At 46.5% G+C, this 20,190-nt stretch overlaps 1 protein-coding gene across 2 annotated transcripts in view; it reads right to left on the bottom strand.

Moving 5' to 3' along the window:
* Nucleotides 1–3,445: 3,445 nt before the first annotated feature.
* The window catches only part of TTC27 (tetratricopeptide repeat domain 27), a 123,561-nt gene continuing 106,816 nt past the window's right edge, over nucleotides 3,446–20,190 (bottom strand). The window contains exons 17-20 of one of the 2 annotated variants that reach the window (XM_060186843.1): nucleotides 11,180–11,377; nucleotides 9,568–9,679; nucleotides 5,538–5,638; nucleotides 3,446–3,672 (exon numbers count right to left, since the gene is read on the bottom strand). In XM_060186843.1, coding sequence (XP_060042826.1) covers nucleotides 3,550–3,672; nucleotides 5,538–5,638; nucleotides 9,568–9,679; nucleotides 11,180–11,377 — 534 coding nt within the window. In that variant the 3' untranslated portion in view covers nucleotides 3,446–3,549. The remainder of the gene's footprint in view (nucleotides 3,673–5,537; nucleotides 5,639–9,567; nucleotides 9,680–11,179; nucleotides 11,378–20,190) is intronic. The other variant, XM_060186844.1, reaches the window with a different exon arrangement.

Below are 20,190 nucleotides of genomic sequence, written 5' to 3'. Positions count from 1 at the left end.
GCTGCCTATGAACAGCACATGAAGAGCAGGTCCCACACACACAGTACAGCACGGAGAGAACAGTCTAGAAACACAAGTCAATGCATTTGGTGTTTGGCGTTCTCATTACTGCAGACACTCTGGCTTAGGTCAGACACAGCTCTCCCCCCTCCATGAGCACCTGAGAGTTGTCATGATCTGCTGTGTTGAACCCTGACTCTCCACCACTGCCACGGCTCTGCTTCTCAGGTTTCCTGGACTTGGGGTCTGGATGTAGAGAAGGGGGCTCTTTAATCATTACCTCCTCACAGTTACAGTCTCCACTGAGTCTGCTGTGTCTCTAGTCAAATAGGCTGGTGAAGAATTAAAATGTAAAAACAAGACTAATCTTAACATACTATGTACTATTATTAACCGAGACCTCACAGAACTTCTCTCCTTGAAGAACTCTGTAAATGACATCAGGAAATTTTCCAGGTATCCTGTTCTTAGAAAAGTGAAACCAACTGACTAATGGAAGCTTCTTCGAGTAGCAGCAGAGCAAGGAGAAGAAAAAAAAAAAAATGCATGCTTTCATAGTTACTGGATCCTGGTATACTTCTTTCTAGAATTTGTGACTCTTAGCTTTCTGATGATAGAACAAAGCTATTGAGCACACAGTGAGAACTCAACAGTGACCAGAGGGGTCATATCTTTGATATTGTCATTGTTGACAAAGCAAGAAAGTAATTGTGAACATGTACTAATACCACAAAAACAAAATTGAGACGTAAAAGGGGTTTGAGGGCTGGCGAAATGGCATGCATGTTACGCAAAAACCTTTTTAAAATATATTTCTCTGTATTCAGTAGAAACGGAAGTTGAAGAGGGAGGGAGGGAGGGAGGGAGGGAAGGAGGGAGGGAGGGAGGGAGGGAAAAAGGGAGGGAGACACCGACCCGCAGTGCTGTTTCACCACTTGTAAAGCTTCCCTACCTACAGGTGGGGACCAGGGGCTTGAACCCAGGTCTTTGCACACTGTAATGTGTGTGTTCAGCCAGGCATGCCACTGCTCAGCCCCTACAAAGGACTTTCGTGCCTCAGCCTCTGAGATCCCAGGTGCAATCCTTAGCACCATCATAAGCCAGAGCTGATCAGTGCTCTGGTCTTTCCCTATAGCTCTCTTTCATTAAAACACATAAACATTTACTTATTTTAAATAAATATAAAATTATTTTAAATAAAAATAAACATTTATTTTTTAGAAAGGAATTCAGATATAGCAAGTATCATACCACATCAATATGAAGTCCCCCAAAGCCACAGCAAATAAAACAAACCTGTTTAAATAGATGACATGTGGCTGGCCCACAGCTGAATGGAAATGCAACAGGAGACACTAAAACCGTAAAGGAAGGCGCTGGTCTCAGCTCACAGGGGGAGAAGGCAAGCACCGAGTGCCAGTTACCAAGTAGTGACAGAGATGAGGTTTCGATAAAACTCAAGTTTTTAAACATTCACTGAAAGAGAAATTATTCAATATAAACAGTCTATGTCTTCAAAAGAAGACATCCAGTGGTTCTCTCTTGTGGGGTCACTCTTAGCTGAGTGAGGATGGAGGGTAGTTTTCTGTAGTCGTGGCCCAGCATAGATTTCAGAAAAGGACTGGGAGGAAAAGGTCCTTTTGAGACCTGATTGGTGACTACTCACATGCATTGACACCTTCCTTCCCTGAACCCACCCAAAAGAAATCAAACGGAACTAAGCTCTATTTAATCTTCCGTTTCATTTCTGAAGCCTTCACCCTATACAGTACTTGTGTGTCTGTTTTCTCAGCTAGGTACTGATTAAGTTAACCTTAGAACTTTGTTCCATCTATCCACTTACCCAACCAACCACTCTTTCCCCATCATCTCCCACAGCTTATATGAGTGGACATTTAGTGCTAACTCATGATGCTACTTCACTGTATTGATTTTTCCTCATTGTCGTTGTCCCTCCTATAAAAGAAACTACTTTCTTTTTGTTGTTTAGGCTACTATGATACCAGAAAAAAAAGCATCAGGTGGTTAAGAAAAGGAAACACTTGTAGGGCTGGGAGAAGACAGCATAATGGTTAGGCAAAGAGACTCTCATGCCTGAGGCTTCAAAGTCTGAGGTTCAATCATAACCATAATCAACCACCATAAACCAGAGCTAAGCAGTGTTCTGTCAATAAATAAATAAATAAATAAATAACTATTTGGAAACACTTGTAAGCATTCATCACCCAAAATCACAAACAAAATCTTTTAAAAGACTGATTTCCAATGTCCAGAATTCTCCCATTGGTGGATTTTATACATATATTTTTAAAATTTATTTATTTATTCCCTTTTGTTGACCTTGTTGTTTTATTGTTGTAGTTCTTGTTGTTGTTACTGATGTCATCATTGTTGGATAACACAGAGAGGAATGAAGAGAGGAGGGGAAGACAGAGAGGGAGAGAAAGACAGACCACTTGCAGACCTGCTTCACCGCTTGTGAAGTGACTCCCCTGGAGGTGGGGAGCCGGGGACTCGAACCGGGATCCTTACACTGGTCCTTGCACTTTGTGGCACGTATGCTTAACCCGCTATGCCACTGCCCAACTCCGTATATAGATATTTTTTAACATTTCAAGAGCAGTTGAATTCCACAAAAAAGAACAGAATAGAAAGCACTCACAGTTTATAAATAACAACATGGCAAAAAGCACAAGTCTAGTGACTTACGCATGAGACCCAAAACTGAGCAGCCCAAGCCAGGACTTAGAATTCCTCACCATGATTTCTGGAGGATGATTATTAAGCCCAGCTGCTGCCTTCAATGTTTGCTTCCATAGACATGACTAAGAAAGCATTCTGCCCTGCCATTGCTGTCATATGCACCATTTTTAGTTGTCTTCATATTATAGCCTTATTAAAGAGCCATCTTTTGGGCTGGCAAGGTACTCAGTAAGAGGGTCATCCTGGTTTCTAGTGGCTGGTGAGTGAGTCAACATTTGGGTTCTGTCATTCTTTTCTTGCATTCTGTTGACTTTGTATAGTTAAACCATGTCTACATTTCTAATTTAGCCAGGTCTGCAGCTTTCTGACACAAATGCAAATTCTTGAGTAGTGTCAAGGTTTCCATCACTAAATCCACTCTTTAATCACTTTTGGACATTAGAGCAGCCGACCTAATGAGTCTACGGAATTGTAGTGTGTGTATGTTCTTCCTGTTTATAAAAAGCTTATCCAAAGAATGACCTAATTCACATTAGGCTGGAAGAGAATAAACCCTGTGCTAAAATGAGAACTGTAGTTCTCTTGCTCTTTGGGCTGAAATAGTAAAAGAATCAAAACAAAACAAAACAAAACAAAAACCACTGCATTCAATTGTCACTGAGTCTAATGAAATTGGCTGGCTCTCACTGAATGTTCTTCAGAGAGTGCCAACATTTGGGAAAATTACAAAAACAAAAATGTCCCATCATAAGTGACATTTATTTAAAAAATCAGTTTGGCATTATAGATGTACAGGTATAAAAGCACGTTCAGGAGACAGAAGCACCTTCTGCAGCTGCTGGGTGGTCAGTACTGGTTTTGGAACTGGTTGCTCAGATCCTGGAGCTCAGATACTAAGCTGTCCATTGCCGCGACTTCATCGGCCAGCTCTGCAGAAATGGACCCACTTGTCGTGTCTGTGAAGAGTTGCTGCAATACAAGAAAACGGAGCAGAACTGTCAAGACAATGACGATCTCTTTAAAATAAATGACAAGAGCACGGAGTTAAGATCCCTCTGCCAGCAACATTGTGTGCTATGGACCATGGAGGGGGCTACTGTGTTCCTCATCCCTGCAATGTGGATGCTCCAGTAATTAACCAGTGAATCAAAACAAGATGCTCACACTTGTCGATTTAAATGAGACCTGCTCTTCAGATCGGGTTCCTAGAATACTGCTTACTCATTTCAAGGCCACACGATGGTGTGAGGATAAAGCTACTATTCTGGAGCAAGGGAAGCCTAGATATTTTCCATTCCCATTCACATGCATCACAGCCATTGGCTTACTCATCCATTTGTACCCCTTGAATGTTAGTTGTGGCTAAGAATTTAGGGACATGAGAGTGATCACATTAAGTGAAAGGCAAAAGGACCCAACAAAACGAAATATGAACCAATATGACCTCCTATTAATGGAACTGCTTTGGGAGGTATATTGCATAAACATTTCAGTCATGATGCCCTTGCAGGAACATTCAGGAATCACTTTCAGGTCTTTATGGCCTCGGCAAGTAGGAGAGAGGGAGAGGGAGAGAAAGAGAGAGAGAGAGAGAGAGAGAGAGAGAGAGAGAGAGAGAGAATTTAATGTGCATTACTCAGCTTCTTTTCCTTCAGACTTGACTGGATAGTTTGTTCACAAAAGTCACAACTGCCATTAAAATATAGCTATTGGGGGCTGGGAAGACAGCATAATGGTTATGTAAAAGTCTTTCACACTTGAGGCTCTGAGGTCCCAGGCTCAATCCCCAGCCCTACTATAACTCAGAGTGAGCAGTGTTCTGATCTTTCTCTCTGTATCTCTCTCATTAAAGTAAAATAAAATATTTTTTAAAAATTGTAACTATTATCACCACTGCCAATAACAGCATGTGTTGTGGCCAGGAAATAGTTTATCAGGTACAGTGCATGCCTTCAGGCATGAAGCCCTGAGTTCAATGCCTGGCACTACATGGGAGCACCATGGATGCACCAAGAGAGCTCCAAGGCTGGTGGGAGCAATGCTTTGGGTCCCCGCCACCACCACTCCACTCAAGTCACGGAATAAAAACTGGGCTCAAGAAGCCATTCAGTGGTGGCACTACGCATGATCAAAGCCCAAGTTCACTCCCCAGCACTATATTTAGAAAAAAAAAAAATAGTAAGATAAAGAGATAAGGTAAAAAAAAAGATGGTACAGAAGTTGCCTTACTTTAAATTTTGTTTCCAGAGCTGTAGCTCAAAACTGACTTTAGATCAACAGGGCAGTTTACACAGAATTCCCAAACTCACCCAACCTTGACCTGTCACAAGCAGAGCTCAGGGTCTTCCAGAAGGTTCATGGGAGAGAGGGTCTCAGGCCCACGAGCTGGAGTCTGGACGTTGCTGTATATAGTTTTGTTGTCACTCATCTACCTTAACAATCTGTGTCAGGTGCAACCATCTTAGCATTTTTCTACAATTTTTTCTCTGAATAAAAATCTTTTAAAAGGAAAGGTTAATAAAGCCCAGCTGTTAGTGGAAAACAAGCAGTGGTATTAGATGTGGTAGTTCCACCATTTCTAATATACATTAAAATGAACAGCTGTCAAAGTCCAAAGTTGACCTAAGTGCTCCCAGTGGTAACATGCCACAATTTGTAAAAAGTAACGGTGGACATGAAGAGCCCTGCAAAAGACTCTCATTTACCTACCTAAAGGTGACCTAACCACTGGAAAAACAGACCACCTGGGGGCCAGAGTCACCCGCAGGCCAGCTAGATTCAGGAGCACTTCTGGTTCTGAAAGGCAGTTCTGGTTAGCTGGCACTTATGCTCACCTTTGCTTTAGACAACAGGCCCCGTAAATTGAGTCGAACTGAAGAAAGCACTTGCACGGCCTCCTGGGGGCTGGATTTGCTCCTGCTGCACTTGACAGCCACTGCAACATAAGGGAGGCAGACATCCATTAAAAGAAAAGGCCGAGGACAGTCACAGCCATAGAGCTACATTTGAACTCACTGAGTCTGTAGATAGTTAAACCACGGGCTAACGACAAGCTTTGGATAAAATTTAAGTCCTGAAATAACAAAACAATATCAATTTAAAAAGATGTTTTATGGGAACAAGAAGTCATCACTCACTTAAGGTTTTTTTTTTTTTTACAATGTTTTAAAAATATCTTATCTATGTATGTATCATTTTGGATAGAGACAGAGAGAAATGGAAAGGGGTGGGGAGATAGGGAGAAAAACAGAGAGACACCTGAAGCCCTGCTTCACCACTCCTGAAGCTTCACCACTGCAGGTGGGACAGGGGTAGGGGGGCTTGAATCTGGGTCCTTGCACATGGTAATGTGTGTGCTCCACTTCAAGTTGTACAGTAACAAACCTGAGAACCCTTTCTACATGTACAGTTTAGATTTGAGGGGCTGGCGAGAGAGCGCACTGGGCAGAACGTGTGCCTGGCTCTGGTGCTCTGCTGCATCTCCCCTTCTCTATCTGAGTGAAAGAGTGGCCCAGACTGGTGGCCTGAATGTGTATGAGGCTCTAGCTCAGCACAAAATAAAGGTGATTTTTTTTTGTTAATTTTTATTAGTGATTTAAAAATGATTAACAAGATTGTAAGATAACAGGGGCACAATTCCACACAGTTCCCACCACCACCAGAGTCCCATGTCCCATCCTCTTCATTGGAAAAAGAATAATAGTTATGGATGTAACCCACCCCTCTATCCTTCTTTAAGAGAAACTTCTTGCTAGAAGGAGAGAGAAGTAGGTAATTTTTGCTGAATCTCAGGTTGCTGTGAATACACACACACACACACACACACACACACACACACACACACACACACACACACACACACACACACCCTCTCCCAGGAAACAGGTCAAGAGGACAAGCTCTCATTGGAATACAAGGTGCCACTGCAGGCAAGAACAGTTGTGACAGGTGTGAGCACAGCCTCCCAGGGGACTCACAGCTGCTGACACCAGTATCAGGGGTTCACCTTGCCAGAGGTTCCCAGCTCTGTTCTCCTGCCTCTGCACATGCTGGGTTCACAGACTGTTCTGGAAGGTGTCAGCACTTAGGAAGGTAGTTGCCCCCAGGCTCAGCATGTCTGCAGGATTCCTCAACTCCTGGCAGACTCTGCTTTTGGATACAGGATGAGAAATGGAGAGGGAGAGGGATACACAGAGAGGAGACATACTATTGTACTGCTCCACCACTCAAAAAGCTCCCCCCCTGTTTGCAGCTGTTCCCATGTGGAGGCCAGGGGCTGAAGCCCAGGCCCTTGCACCTGGTAAAGTGTGCACACTACTAAATAAGCGATCGCCTGGCCCTTGATAACCAGATTCTATTTTGTTCTTTAAAAAGATTTGCAGGGAGCCAGGTGGTGGTTCAGCAGGTTAAGTGCAAATGGCGCGAAGCACAAGGGCCAGCGTAAGGATCCCAGTTCGAGGCTCCAGCTCCCTACCTGCAGGAGAGTCGCTTCACAGGCGATGAAGCAGGTCTGCAGGCATCTCTCTCTCCCTCTCTCTGTTTTCCCCTCCTCTCTCCATTTCTCTCTGTCCTATCCAACAACAGCAATAACAACGACAATGATAAACAGCAAGGGAAACAAAAGGGGGACAAATTAAAAAATAAAAATAATAGTAAGAAGTTGTTACCCTTCTTATAGGACAGACGGGTGGGTTATACACAGACAGGGGTCCTCCTCCAGGCTATGGGGCCCTGTGCCCAGGAGTTCACCAGTGCCCATTCCCAGGAAGCTTTTCCACCCTCAGAGAGACTGCAAGGTGTGCTGACTATTCTGAACACAGGGTGGCAGACCCAGTCTCCCCAAACCCAGAAGACATAAGTATATAACAACCAAACTGGCCAGCCCCAGCCATCCCCCAACTGATTTAAGGTCTGCATGCAGAAGGAGATCTCACTTCAGTCTCTGGAATGAGATCTTAGGTTAGGCTTTCTTCAACAGCACTGTGAGAGGAGATTTCCAATGGGATCTGGCTGCCCCGGGGGGAGGGGGGGTAGTGGGGGGGGGGAGCTGGCCAGGGAGGTTGCTCGGCAGAGGGTGAATCACCATGCCCAAGGCCCTGGGTTCACTCCCCAGCACTGTGTTTAAAAACTTAGAGATCAGGCTTTATCTCACACACCCGCAAGCTTCCCAGCAAGTGGTGCTGAGCTGCCACCCAAACCCACTGAACACGGCAGGTGGAACCCCTGCACAGGTGCCGCCAGGAGAAACTTGAAAGACCTGACACAGCTTTTTCTCTGAGGACAGCCCCGGCGAAAACCAGAGCCAGAAACAGTTGAGACCAAAGGTTAGGATGAAAGCTGAGGATGCCTGCAGCAGCTCTCACCAGCAGGTCCAAGCTGATGGGCTGTGTGCCGCCCCCCAGCCCCAATCTGCCACTGCAGACAGAATCCTGCTCTGAAGCCAGGGACCAGCTGTTCCCAGCTTGCTGAGGGCTAGCAAACTGAAGAGATCCATCGACTCTTCAAAGGGAGTTGCATTCTGCTCTGACTGTGTACATGACACACCTGAGCTGGGGGCTCCCTGACGCAGAGAGCGGGGCCTGCAGATGCCAAGGTGGAGGGGCTGAACTCCGCCCACACTCACCCACCTCAAGAGGGGCAAAAGTCACAGATTTCAGCACCCAGATGCCCTTCCTAGCTCATAAATTCACCCCCCAAGGCCTCCCCCCAAGCCCTTCTCTCACACACGCACCCCAGTTGTAACCACAGCTTCAGATCTTCTAGGCTTTTTTATGAGTGCTATCAAAGGCCCTGGGTAGAATCATTAACTCCCAAGCTTGCTTCTAAGCTGGCTGATGCTCAGTGACTTGGGCCAACACAAGTTAAACTTTATCCCTGTTCTTCCCTTTCCTTGTGGGGGCTGTGAGTTCCTTATCTCCTTATCAGCCAGCTCTGATCTTCCACCTCAAAGGAACAGGATGAGGGAAGACGTGTGTGTGTGTGTGTGTGTGTGTGTGTGTGTGTGTGTGTGTGTGTGTGTGTGTGTGTGTGTGTGTTTAACATAGTGCCGGGGAATGAGCTAAGGGCCCCACGCGTGGGTGACACCACAGTGCTGTCTCCCTGATCCAGTTTCTTCATCCTCAGCTAGGAGAGTGGAGACAGAGAAAGCCAGGCAAACCCCACTCTCCACAGAGGGCAACAGCATGGGCTCCTGTCAGTCAGCTCTCCACACCACACAGTGGCTACATTCCTAGGGCCCACCACACCCATAATTCAAAAACAAAGATAAAACGCATTACCAGGTTTAGCTGCTATATTTTTCACTAATGCAAATAATTAAAAGCAGGCTCCACCTGGAATATATTTACCAGGCAGGCCAAGAGTATAAGGTAAGCATACCCCTCTGGGAGCACCCACTGGATTCTCAGAGGGAAGTGCTAGACTGTTTCTCTAAGACCTGACATAAATCTTTGCATGCTGTGATGTATACTGTATACTGGAAATCTGCATTTGTGTGGATATATATTTTGACTTGGAAAGGAAGAGTATGAGTCAGGAAAAGCTCATTGATGTCCTTAATAACACAAAGCACAGTACACAGTGTGAAGATCAAACACAGTGGTAGCGGTATTTCCCAGCTCTAAACACCTCTAGTACCTGTCACCTACCCAAAGGTTGAAGTCTCTGTCCCGTTTCCTCTCATGGTACCATGTGCTTTCTGGAGTCTAGAGGGTCTATAAATGTTGGCTGGATTAAAGGCAGCCATTTCAGCACAATGAAATACCTGAAATAATCATGATGGAGCTTCACTTTTGCCTAGTATTGTTTAATCAGTAAAAAAACACACTGAAAGAGGCCAGGAACATCAAATGTCAAGTCAAATACCTTGAGCAAGAACTAAGGCTCTCTGAACCACTTCCTTGAATGATGTAATATCTCTCTCCCAGCAGTTGGACTGAGTATCACACTTGTATGCCTTAGAGAGACACTGGAATGCCTGAGGAAAAAAAAAGAGCAGCATTCAGAATAACAAGCAGCATTTGCATTCCCAAACTCTTTCCTGGAAGGCGTATGCAATGGATCCTCACTGGAGACTCAAGCATCTGCACAGCAGAGCACTAGCTCGGGGACTGTCATCAGAGGAGGGGAGAAAGATGCACACACAATGGTGAGAACTCAAACGAGTGGTCAGGGAGGCAGTGCAGTGGATAAAGCATTGGATTCTCAAGCATGAAGTCCCAAATTCAGTCCCCAGCAGCACATGTACCAGAGAGATGTCTGCTTCTTTCTCCCTCTCTCTCCTCCCATCTTTCTCACTAACAAATAAATAAAATCTTTAAAAAATGCCACAAGAACTTAAAGGAGTCTAGTGGAAGCATCTGTACAGTGGCATTTCCAGAAAACAGACGTAGATGAACGCCAGCTCCAGCCATCTATAAGCAGTGGGCATGTCCTCTCAGCTCGGGCAGCCAAAAGCTGAAGAGACCAGCCTGGAGGATGAGGCATGAGCTTGGCAAAAGCCACACAACTGCTCCGAGGTGTGTGGACTCACAGGAGTTCTTCCAACACTCACCATCACAATCCTAGCCTTTGGTTTCTGGTAAAGTCACGGGTCAGAACATTCAGAGACCCCTTAATTCCAGGTGCAAGCAGGCACCCCTTGAAGAGAATTGGAAGGTCAAAAAAGAGCTTGTGTGCATGTGGGATGCATCTTGGGCTGACAGGCCATGGTGGAAGCCAGCTGGGGGACCAAGGGAGGAGGGAGGCTGAGAATCCCACAGATTAGCTATACTGCAACGGATTCCACACCCTTCACCAGAAGGGCACTTGATTTGTTGTGGGTGTCTTGGGGAAAGAAAAAAAAAAGAATGTAAAACAATGACTTCAACCTTGGAAACTCTGGGGCCCCTCTCCGTCTGACGATAAGAGGCAGAAGGCTTAGTGTGAGGGGTAGCTGGTGTTCCGTGTGGGAAGGAGGGGCGGGTGGGTCGGTCTGTGCCGAGCATTTGATGTTCAGACTTGAAAAGCTCTCCCCCAACAGCCTTATCTCGGTCTGGCTTCTTTTCTCCTTTCATGTCCCCACAGCAGATCCAAGCGCCCCTTTGTCCTGGCGCCCACCCTGCCATCTGCCTGCATCTTTACCGAGGGGTCTACAGAAAGGAGGAGCAGAGCAGAGTGAGTAACAAGAGCCAGCTGTCTGCAGCAGCTCCAGGGGAGAAGCAGGTTGGAGACCCTTTTGCAGTAGATGAAGAACAATTCCACAAGCAAACTTCATGGAAAGAAAAAAGGATGGAAGCATCTGAGTTCTAACCTGCCCACCATGCCAAGTGCTGTTGTGGGAGACTCTAAATCAGAATGGGACACTTGAGCAGATGAGTCTTCTTTTTCGAATTCTTTTTCACAGGAGTGTCTCAGCAAAAGGCAGAGGCGTGTGTGTGTGTGTGTGTGTGTGTGTGTGTGTGTGTGTGTGTGTGTGTGTGTGTGTGTGTGTGCTCACCTTCTCATTGTCCTCAGGCTTCTCGCTCTGCCCGTCGCCGTGAACTCGGGCATACAGCCTCCAGACTGCACCATCACTCGTCACTCTGGAGGTCACTCTGCCAAACAATTCTTGCAGCTTTGCCCTGAGGCTGCTGGCAACCTCTCCATTCCGATCTGTCATCCCGTCAGTCACCGCCTTGACCAGAATTGTGAGGATCTGAGAAGAGAAAAACACACAGAAAGGAAACAGGTAAGCTGGAGACCAGCAAACAGTAACAAAACAAGACCGTGAGCGAGTATCAGCACCTTCGTTGGGGGACCTGCTGGAAGGTCACCCTCACACTTTCCAGAAACAAAAGTCGGGTGGGGTGTGGGGGAGATCTGGCTCACCAAACAGGTCAAGTGCTGCCCAAGTTCGAATCTTGGCACCACTTGAGAGCACCACAGCACCTAGGGAAGTCTGAGTGCTGTGGTGCCTCTCTCTTCTTGTGTTTCTGTCTCTGTAGAATGGAAAAGTGGCCTGAAATGGTAAACACAACACAACAAAACATGACAAAAACAAGCAAACAAACACCAAGACTGTGGTCCTAAGAAGCTGCCAGGCATGTTCCAGTGACTTGGGCCACTTCACATGCCTTCTGTCCACTGAGAAGCACAGGTCCCTGGTCCCTCTCTCTACTCCAAGAGGTCCTGATCCCTCCCGGCTGTTGAATGACACAGTGGCTGCTTTGCATAAGGCCTATGAGCACCCGGAGCCTCCTCTCCTGTCAGTGCCTGCCTCTGCTCCCCATCCAGCAGACCCATTTCTCCGCTTCTCCAGCCATCAGTAGGCCCCACATGCGCTGCTCAGGGCTCTGCATGTTTCCGGGGCAGCCTTGGCCATTCACTCCATGATGGGGGGTGGATGTGGGGGAGCCAGCAGAAGCAGCTGGGTCATTCTCAAGTACTGGAGTCCTGGCTGGAGGGGAGGAAGCTCAGCAGCAGAGCACAGGACACAGATTCCTGAAGTCCCAAGTTTAATCCCTGGCCGTACATATGCCTGAGTGACACTGCAGTTCTCACCTGTGTAAATGACAAAGAACCCGGTCTCCGTGTGGTCCATGGACCAACAGCACAGGCGGCACCCAGGGGCACCTGAGGAATGCAGGTCAGGAGAAAGAGAACGGCGCACCGGGGTGGAGATCCTGCAGTTCTCTCTGAAGAGGCAGAGGGCTGGGGAGATAGCTCAGTCTGTCAGAGCAGCAGCAGCTCACTAGCCGGAGGGTCTGCCAGATGCCAGAGCTGAGCAGTGCTCTCCTCTCTCTAAGAAGTGACTAGAGCTTAAGAATTAAAATAGGGCTGGGGAGATAGCATAGTGGTTATGCAAATGCCTTAAAATCCTGAGGCTCTGAGATCTCATGTTCAATCCCCAGCACCACCATAAGCCAGAACTGAGCAGTGTTCTGGTCTTTTTCTCTCAGTATCGTTCCCTCTGTATCTACTCTTTCTCATTAAAATAAAGTAAATGAAAATATTTTTTAAAAAAATTCTCAAAAAAGAAGAAAATAATATCATACACACACGGGAGGGGGAGGAAGCATCACATAGACACATACGGTGTTAGGAAGCAAACTCAGGCTCCCATCCTGCAAGTCCGGTGCTCAAACCCCCCCCCCCCCCCCCGAGATTACGTGCTTCTCTGAGCTCCCTGTCTTCACCCAGAGCTCCAGGGAGAGGGCACACTACACGACCTGCTGGCAGCATCCACAAAATTAACCCCTGGCTAAAAGTGTCTGAATCAAACCCCCTGCCCCTCCACCCCCCAAAAGCAGAGCCAAGAGAAAGGGTAGCCAGAGCCTGCCTGCCTGCCTGCCTGCCTGCCTGAAGAGCCCTGATTCATGTCCATATCCAGGAATGGAGGCCCCCGACCTTGAGGCCCTCCAAGAATGTGAGCTCCCAATCCTGGTCCCGAATGTCACCCACGATTAACACAGAGGGAGAATGTGCTGTGGGTCTTCCCTTCCTGTGTGGCCAGCACAGTGCCTGTGCCTGTGAGCTCATGTGATGCCCCACATGTGTTCTTCTAACCTACAGGTAATGAATTCACATTGCAAATCCACTCGCGGCCTCCCTCGGAGGGTCCCGCCGCAGAGGAAGCAGGCAGGCTCTGTGCTGCTGTTTCAGGCGACCGGCAGCTTCTTTGGTGTGTTTTTAACCAGCACACTGCTCAGTTCTGGCTCGTGGTGGTTGAGGAATTGAACCTGGGGCCTCAGAGCCTCAAGCATGAGAGTTATTTGCGTAAACATCATGCAAAATAGTTACCCACATGAGGGGTGCTGAAGAGTGCTAAATCAGTGAGACCCCAGCTTTTCCAGTATCATGGTGGACCCCCCCCCATCCTCACTTTGGCCTGAGGGAGGAAATGATGGAGAGAGAAACACTGGGCCCTTCCAGGCATCTAGACAGCTGGCGAGTGGGCATCCCGTGAGGGGCAGGCTGGGGAAGGGACCTAGGAGTGTGCATCCTGGATGGACCCCTCACACTCTGTGGATTTAGGAGTGAGAGGGAAGAGGGGGGTGAGGAGAAAGAGGGGTCCTTGTGCTGGAACCAGGAGGGCACAAGGGCAGGATACAAGTGTAGGAAGATGAGGGGAAAGCAGGAACAGGGGAGGGGAGGGGAGGAGAGGGGAGGAGAGGAGGAGGGGAGGGGAGTGGAGGGGAGTGGAGGAGAGGGGGAGGGGAGAAGAGGAGGAGAGGGGGAGGGGAGGGGAGGGGGAGGGGAGGAGTGGAGGAGTAGAGGAGAGGAGGAGGGGAGAGGGAACAGCCAAGAGGAGGCATAGATGGCCATGGCAGATAATACCCAATGAATCTCTGCTGGGTGGGAATCAGACTGAGGACAGAGCCTTGAGGAACACTTTTTTTTTTTTCTCCTTAGGTGCTGGGGCCTCACACATATGTTGTACCACCTGGCTGGGCCAATTTTCTCATTCTTTTTATTAGAGAATAAAAAGAATAATGGTAGACAGCATAATGGTTATGCAAAGAGACTCTCATGCCTAAGGCTCCAAAGTCCCAGGTTCAATCCCCCGCCCCACCATTAAGCCAAAACTGAGCAGTGTTCTGGTAAAAAAAAAAAAAAAAAAATTGGGGGCCAGGTGGTGATACACCTGGTTGAGTACACATGTTACAATGAGCAAGGCACCTGGGTTCAAGCCCCCTATTCCCACCTGCAGGGGGAAAAGCTTCACAAGTGGTGAAGCAGTGCTGCAGGTGTCTCTCTCCTTCTGTATTTCCCCCTCCCCTCTGGACTTCTGGCTGTCTCTATCCAATAAATAAATAAAGATAATTTTAAAAAATTAAAAAAAGAATGAGGGAGAGATGGACAGAGAAGAGACACCACAGTCCAGCCTAGCTAAGGTTTTTGTGGTTGTTGTTGCTTCAATTATATATTCTGAGAGAGAGAGAGAGAGGGAGAGGGAGAGAGAGAGAGAGAAAGGAGGAGGAGGAGGAGGAGAGAGACACAGAGAAGAAAGACACCAAAGCACTGCTCCACTACCTATGGATCACCCCCACCCGGTCTCGAACCCCAGGCCTCACGCCTGGTAAGGTCTGTGTTTTACTGGCTGAGCTGCAATTCTTTTCATGACAGTGTATGATCTATGTCATGACTGAAATGTTTTCTCTGCTCCCCAGCTTATGAAAGCATTTGCCTGACATTCTTTCAGTGCATCTGTGGTGTCCTGTTCTCCATGAGGTGGGTGACAGAGACAGCAGCTCCTGAAACTATACCTGCACCTGCCAGACACTGTCACAAGCCCTTCTCACGTGCGGCCTCTCTCACTTATCACAGCCCCTCCTGGCAGGGACTGCCACTGCCCCCTGTCAGCAAACACAAGGCCAGAGTTGCCCAGTGATTTGCCCGAGGTGGTACAGGCCCTGCCTGACAAGGCAAGCATCCACAATCAGTCTCACCCCCCAAATAACCCTGCTCCTCCGGGCATTTCAGCTGAAATAGCTTACCCATCTGGACTTATTCTGGGTTAGGGGGTGAGGCAGAGCTTTGAGTCCTGGGTCCCAAATGGTTGGCCAACTATTCCAGCGCATGCTGAATATTCTATTTTTCCTCCCCTCCATCTGAAATGCCGCCTTTCCTGTATGATAAATTCTGTTTCTGGATTCTCTATCCTGTCCCACTTCATTCCAGAAGCAGATGTGAAGTCTTTATATAATGTGGATATTATTAGCTTCTTATCTTGCCAATCTGCTACAACTATTTTGCCACATAGTTTTTTAATGGGGTCATAAAATTCCTCCTAGTTCTGTTTTACTGCTTCAAAGTTCAGGAAATTTGGTAAAAATCCACTTCTATTCCTAATTTTTCTATGAGATGAGAAAACATTTAGCATACATTTAATCCATTTTGGAATTTACTTGATACCTCAGGAAATAACCTGAGTGTAGCTGCTAAGCCTGGCAGCTTAGAGGGGGTTCATTTTAATCGGGATAAACTGTCCTGCAGTCCCTCACATCCTAAGTGAGTCAAGGCCACACCGAGGACTCTGTTGTGACCTCAGCATCCTTAATGCACCACTCCCTCAGGGGATAGAAGCCTTTCTGTCCTTGTCTACCCAAACCAATCTCTCTCCTCCAACAGGGAACATCTAAGTCACCACTGACCTTCCCCCTTCAGAGGGGTGAAGCTTTTATACCTGAGAGAACAGCTATTCAGATAAAAATGCTCAGGAATCTCCCCAAAGCACTACATCAAAGTAAAAAAGCTTCTATACACTGAAAGCAAACTACACACGGATAAACAAGCAGCCCAGTAACTGGGAGAAGATACTCGTCCAGCTCATGTCCAATGAGTTGACAGCGCACAGCTCTAAAGAACTCAGACAGCTCAACAGAAGAAGAAAAATCAATCTAACAAAAAAGTGTCCCAAAGAACTTGACAATTTTCTAGAGAAGAGATACAGTCTACATACATATGAAGAAATGTTCCATTTCACTTATTATTAGAGAAAGGCAAATTAAAACTGCACTGAGATTCCACCTCAAACCTGAGAGAATGGTCTATCTCAGCAAAACAGGAAAGGGCAGGTGTTGGTGAGGTTGTGGAGAAAAAGAGAACTGTGGGGATGCAAACTAGTGCAGCCCCGTTGAAAAACTGCATAGAGTCCTTAGACAAATAAAAATGGAATTACCTTGTGATCCAGCAATTCCACTCTTGGTCATTCACACTCAAACACCAATCTGAAGGGCCATATGCACCCCTATGTTCATAGCGGCATTATTCACAATAGCCAAAGAGTGGGAGCAGCCTGAATACCCATCAACAGATGACTGGCTGAAGAAGTTACGGGACACAGACTCAATGGAATACTACCGTGCAATCACAGAAAATGTATTGTGTCCTTAGGGACAAAATGGATTGAACTGAAGGTGATTATGCTTAGCAAAATAAGTAAAGAGTACTTGAAGAACAAGTACTGGATGAGTTCACTCATATGTGGCATGTAGAGACCTCAAACAAATAAACTAGCAAAATAAATAAGACAAAACAACCCAGAAGTAAACAATCTGTCTCTGGGACTTTGTGGAAGCCATGGTGGTGATCTCTGGGAAGGTGGGGGCACAGAACTGTGGTGATGTCTGCTGTGTGGAACTAGCAGACTAATCTTACAATCTTGCCAGCCACAATTAATCACAAATGAAAAAAAGAAAATCTTCCCAAGGAGAAAAGTACAGCTTGCCTCTCCCCCAGTGCTAACCATGAAGTCCTAGGTAAGCCACATCTGACCAAAATCCTAGCCTGAAGCACCAGGTGTTGACCCTTTGAGGCCTAGAGACAGCAGAGCATCGAAATCTAGGAGCTGTTACCACACCTACCAGGAGGGCACTGGCCAGGGACACTGCCCTTTTGCCTGTTCAGGGTGGCCAGCTTCCTGCTCCGTGATGAGCTCTCTCTCAGGAGAGTGTGCTCTGCTGCCTGGTCTGGTAGCCCTGGCCCATGGCTCCCCAAACCTCAGTGATAAGGGAGTGGTAGGAAATTTAACACTATTCTCCTTTTTTATTTCTACTATTTTGCAGTGCTGGGGCCTTGCACATGTAAGATTCCACTACCTCCAGGCCAGTTTTTCCATTCATTTCGCAAAAACTCCAGCCAGAGGGAGGGAGAGGGAGAAATGGGGAGGTATGTCAGTCATCTCTATGGGCTCACCATCAGTGGAGCTCCCCCAGTGCTATGATGCTCCCTCCCACTGGAGCTAGGGCTTGGGCCTGGGTATTGTGCATGGTAAGCATGCAGTCTACCAGGCGGGCTCTCTCCCAGCATCTAGCATTTTCTCCTTTACTTCTTCAGCAGAAAGAGAACACACAAGGCTCAGCAGCCCACTCTCCTGGCAGGATTCATGCCTGAGCATACATGAGGGCCTGGGTTCAACCCCCAGCACTGCCACTACAGCAGGAACCACAGAGATGGCACAGGGACCTCCACAGATGGAGAGGTGCTTTGGCGTCTCTCCCTTGCTTCTCTGCCTCTCTCTGTCTCTAAAAATAAAGAATGAGCATTGGACTGGGGAAGCGGCTGTGTGGTATCACCTTAGCTTGCCTGGGGTCTGGGGTTAGAGAGGAGCTTCAGGGCTCAAGTTGAGTGCTGTTCATAGGATGGATTTTACGCCTGTGGATCTGAAGTCCCAGGTTTAAATCCCAGCACCACCATCAGCCAGAGCTGAGCAGGGTTCTAGTTTCTCTCTTTCTCTCTGTATCTCTCACTCATTAGAAAAATAAATAACACCAAAGTAAAAGACTCTGGGGTGGGTGGGTGGGTGGGGAGAATACAGGTCCATGAAAGATAATGAATGACATAGTGGGGGTTGTATTGTTAAATGGGAATCTGGGGAATGTTATGCATGTACAAACTATTGTATTTACTGTTGAATGTAAAACATTAATTCCCCAATAAAGAAATAAATTATTTAAAAATAAATAAATATAAATAAATAAATAAATAAATAAAATACTAAAAACCAAAAGCTTTGTTAAAACTGTTTCTAAAGGGCCTGGGGTAGATAGCATAGTGGTTATGCAAAGAGACTCTCATGCCTGAGACTCCAAAGTCCCAGGTTCAATCCCCCGCCCCACCATAAACCAAAGCTGAGCAGTGCTCTGGTAAAATAAATAAATAAATAAATAAATTCTAAGCCTTTATGAGAAATCTGGTGGTTATCTTTGGGAGATGAGAAGGTGAGACACAGAACCTTGGTGGTGGGCGTGGTGTAGAACTCTACCCTGCAATCTTATAGTCTTGTAGCCCACTATTAATCACAAATTAAAAATGAAAGAAAAAAAACACCTTTGCTTTAGTTTATATGTATAACTGTATGATATGGAAATGGCTTTTTGTAATATAGAATATTTTATTCTTTGATTTTTATTGCTCTATTAGTTTCAGATGTAGAAGAATAATGATTTGATGGTTGTAAATACTGTGAAGTCATCACTACAGTAACTTTAGTTAACAACTGTTACCATACAGAGTAACAATTTGGCAGAGGGAGTTGTTACGTAATGAGAACACTTACAATCTAGTCTCCAAGCTGGGGAAGCAGTGGCGTGACACTGTATCAGACATGCATGCCTGAGGCCCCAAGTTCAATTCCTGGAACCACCATAAGCCAGAGCTGAGTGACGTTCTAGTTATTCATTCCCAAAAGCGAGTTTTTTTGTTTGTTTGTCTGTTTGTTTGTTTCTTCACATTGCCAGGGCCTCACACATATGTGACCCTACTACTCTGGGGCCAATTCCTTCATCTCCTTAGTTTAGACACACAGAAGCACAGAGAAATGGGGAGAGAGAGAGAGAGAGGAAGAGAAAGAGACATCTCTGCACAGCGCTAGTACCTGCGAGTTCCACGTGGTGGCCAGGTTCACACACAGTAAGGGGTGCATGCTACTGGGTGACCTGTCTTCTTGCCCTTAAAAAGATAAATCCACCAAGAAGGATGACCGAAGACCTAGTGGGGGTTGTACTGTTATATGGAAAACTGGGGAATGTTATGCATGTACAAACTATTGTATTTACTGTTGAATGTAAAACATTAATTCCTCAATAAAGAAATTTAAACAAATAATAATTAATTAAATATATTTTAAAAAAAGATAAATCCTGGGAGTCGGGCGGTAGCACAGCAGGTTAAGCGCAGGTGGCGCAAAGCACAAGGACCAGCAGAAGGATCCCGGTTCGAGCCCTGGCTCCTTACCTGCAGGGGAGTCCCTTCACAAGCAGTGAAGCAGGTCTGCAGGTGTCTGTCTTTTTTTCCCCCTCTGTCTTTCCCTCCTCTCTCCATTTCTCTCTGTCCTATCCAACAATGATGACAACAATTACAACAATAAAACAACATGGGCAACAAAAGGGAATAAATAAATAGTTAAAAAAAAGATAATCCTTTTTAAGTCTATTCTCAGGGCCAGGCAACAGTGCATCTGGTTGAGCACACACCTTACAGTAGTGAGGATTCAGGTTTAAGCTGCTGGTCCCCACCTGAAGGAGGAAGCTTCACAAGTGGTGAAGCAGTGCTGCAGGCATCTCTCTCTCCTCTTTCTCTCCCCCCCTCCCTATCTCCCTCCTACCTCTCAATTTTATTCTGTCTCTAACCAAACATAATTTAAAATTTTAAATAAAAGATAATATACTTACCCTTAAAAAAAGTTTATTCTCTGAGCATGTGCGACTAAGGAATGCAGTACTGTTCACTGCAGTCGCCATGCCACACAGTACATGCGTGTGATGGCTCTGACGGGTTCTACTAGAAGTTCATCCCCTTTGACCTCTTTTACTCACTGTGGCACCCCCCAGCCCCCCCCCACACACCCTAATTCCCACCGGTAGCAACATCTGCTGTGTCTGAGCTTGTTGGCTTTTAGATTCCACCTATAAATAAAATCAAAGTCTGTCTTTCTTTCCCTGACTTATCTCAGTCAAGATTCCCTGACTTATGTCCTCAGGATTCATCCACACTGCGTGTGTGCGTGTGTGTGTGTGTTTGTGTGTG

This window comes from Erinaceus europaeus, chromosome 3 (genome assembly GCF_950295315.1).
Source record: "Erinaceus europaeus chromosome 3, mEriEur2.1, whole genome shotgun sequence".
Taxonomy (NCBI): domain Eukaryota; kingdom Metazoa; phylum Chordata; class Mammalia; order Eulipotyphla; family Erinaceidae; genus Erinaceus; species Erinaceus europaeus.
This window is presented reverse-complemented; position numbering and strand designations above follow the sequence as displayed.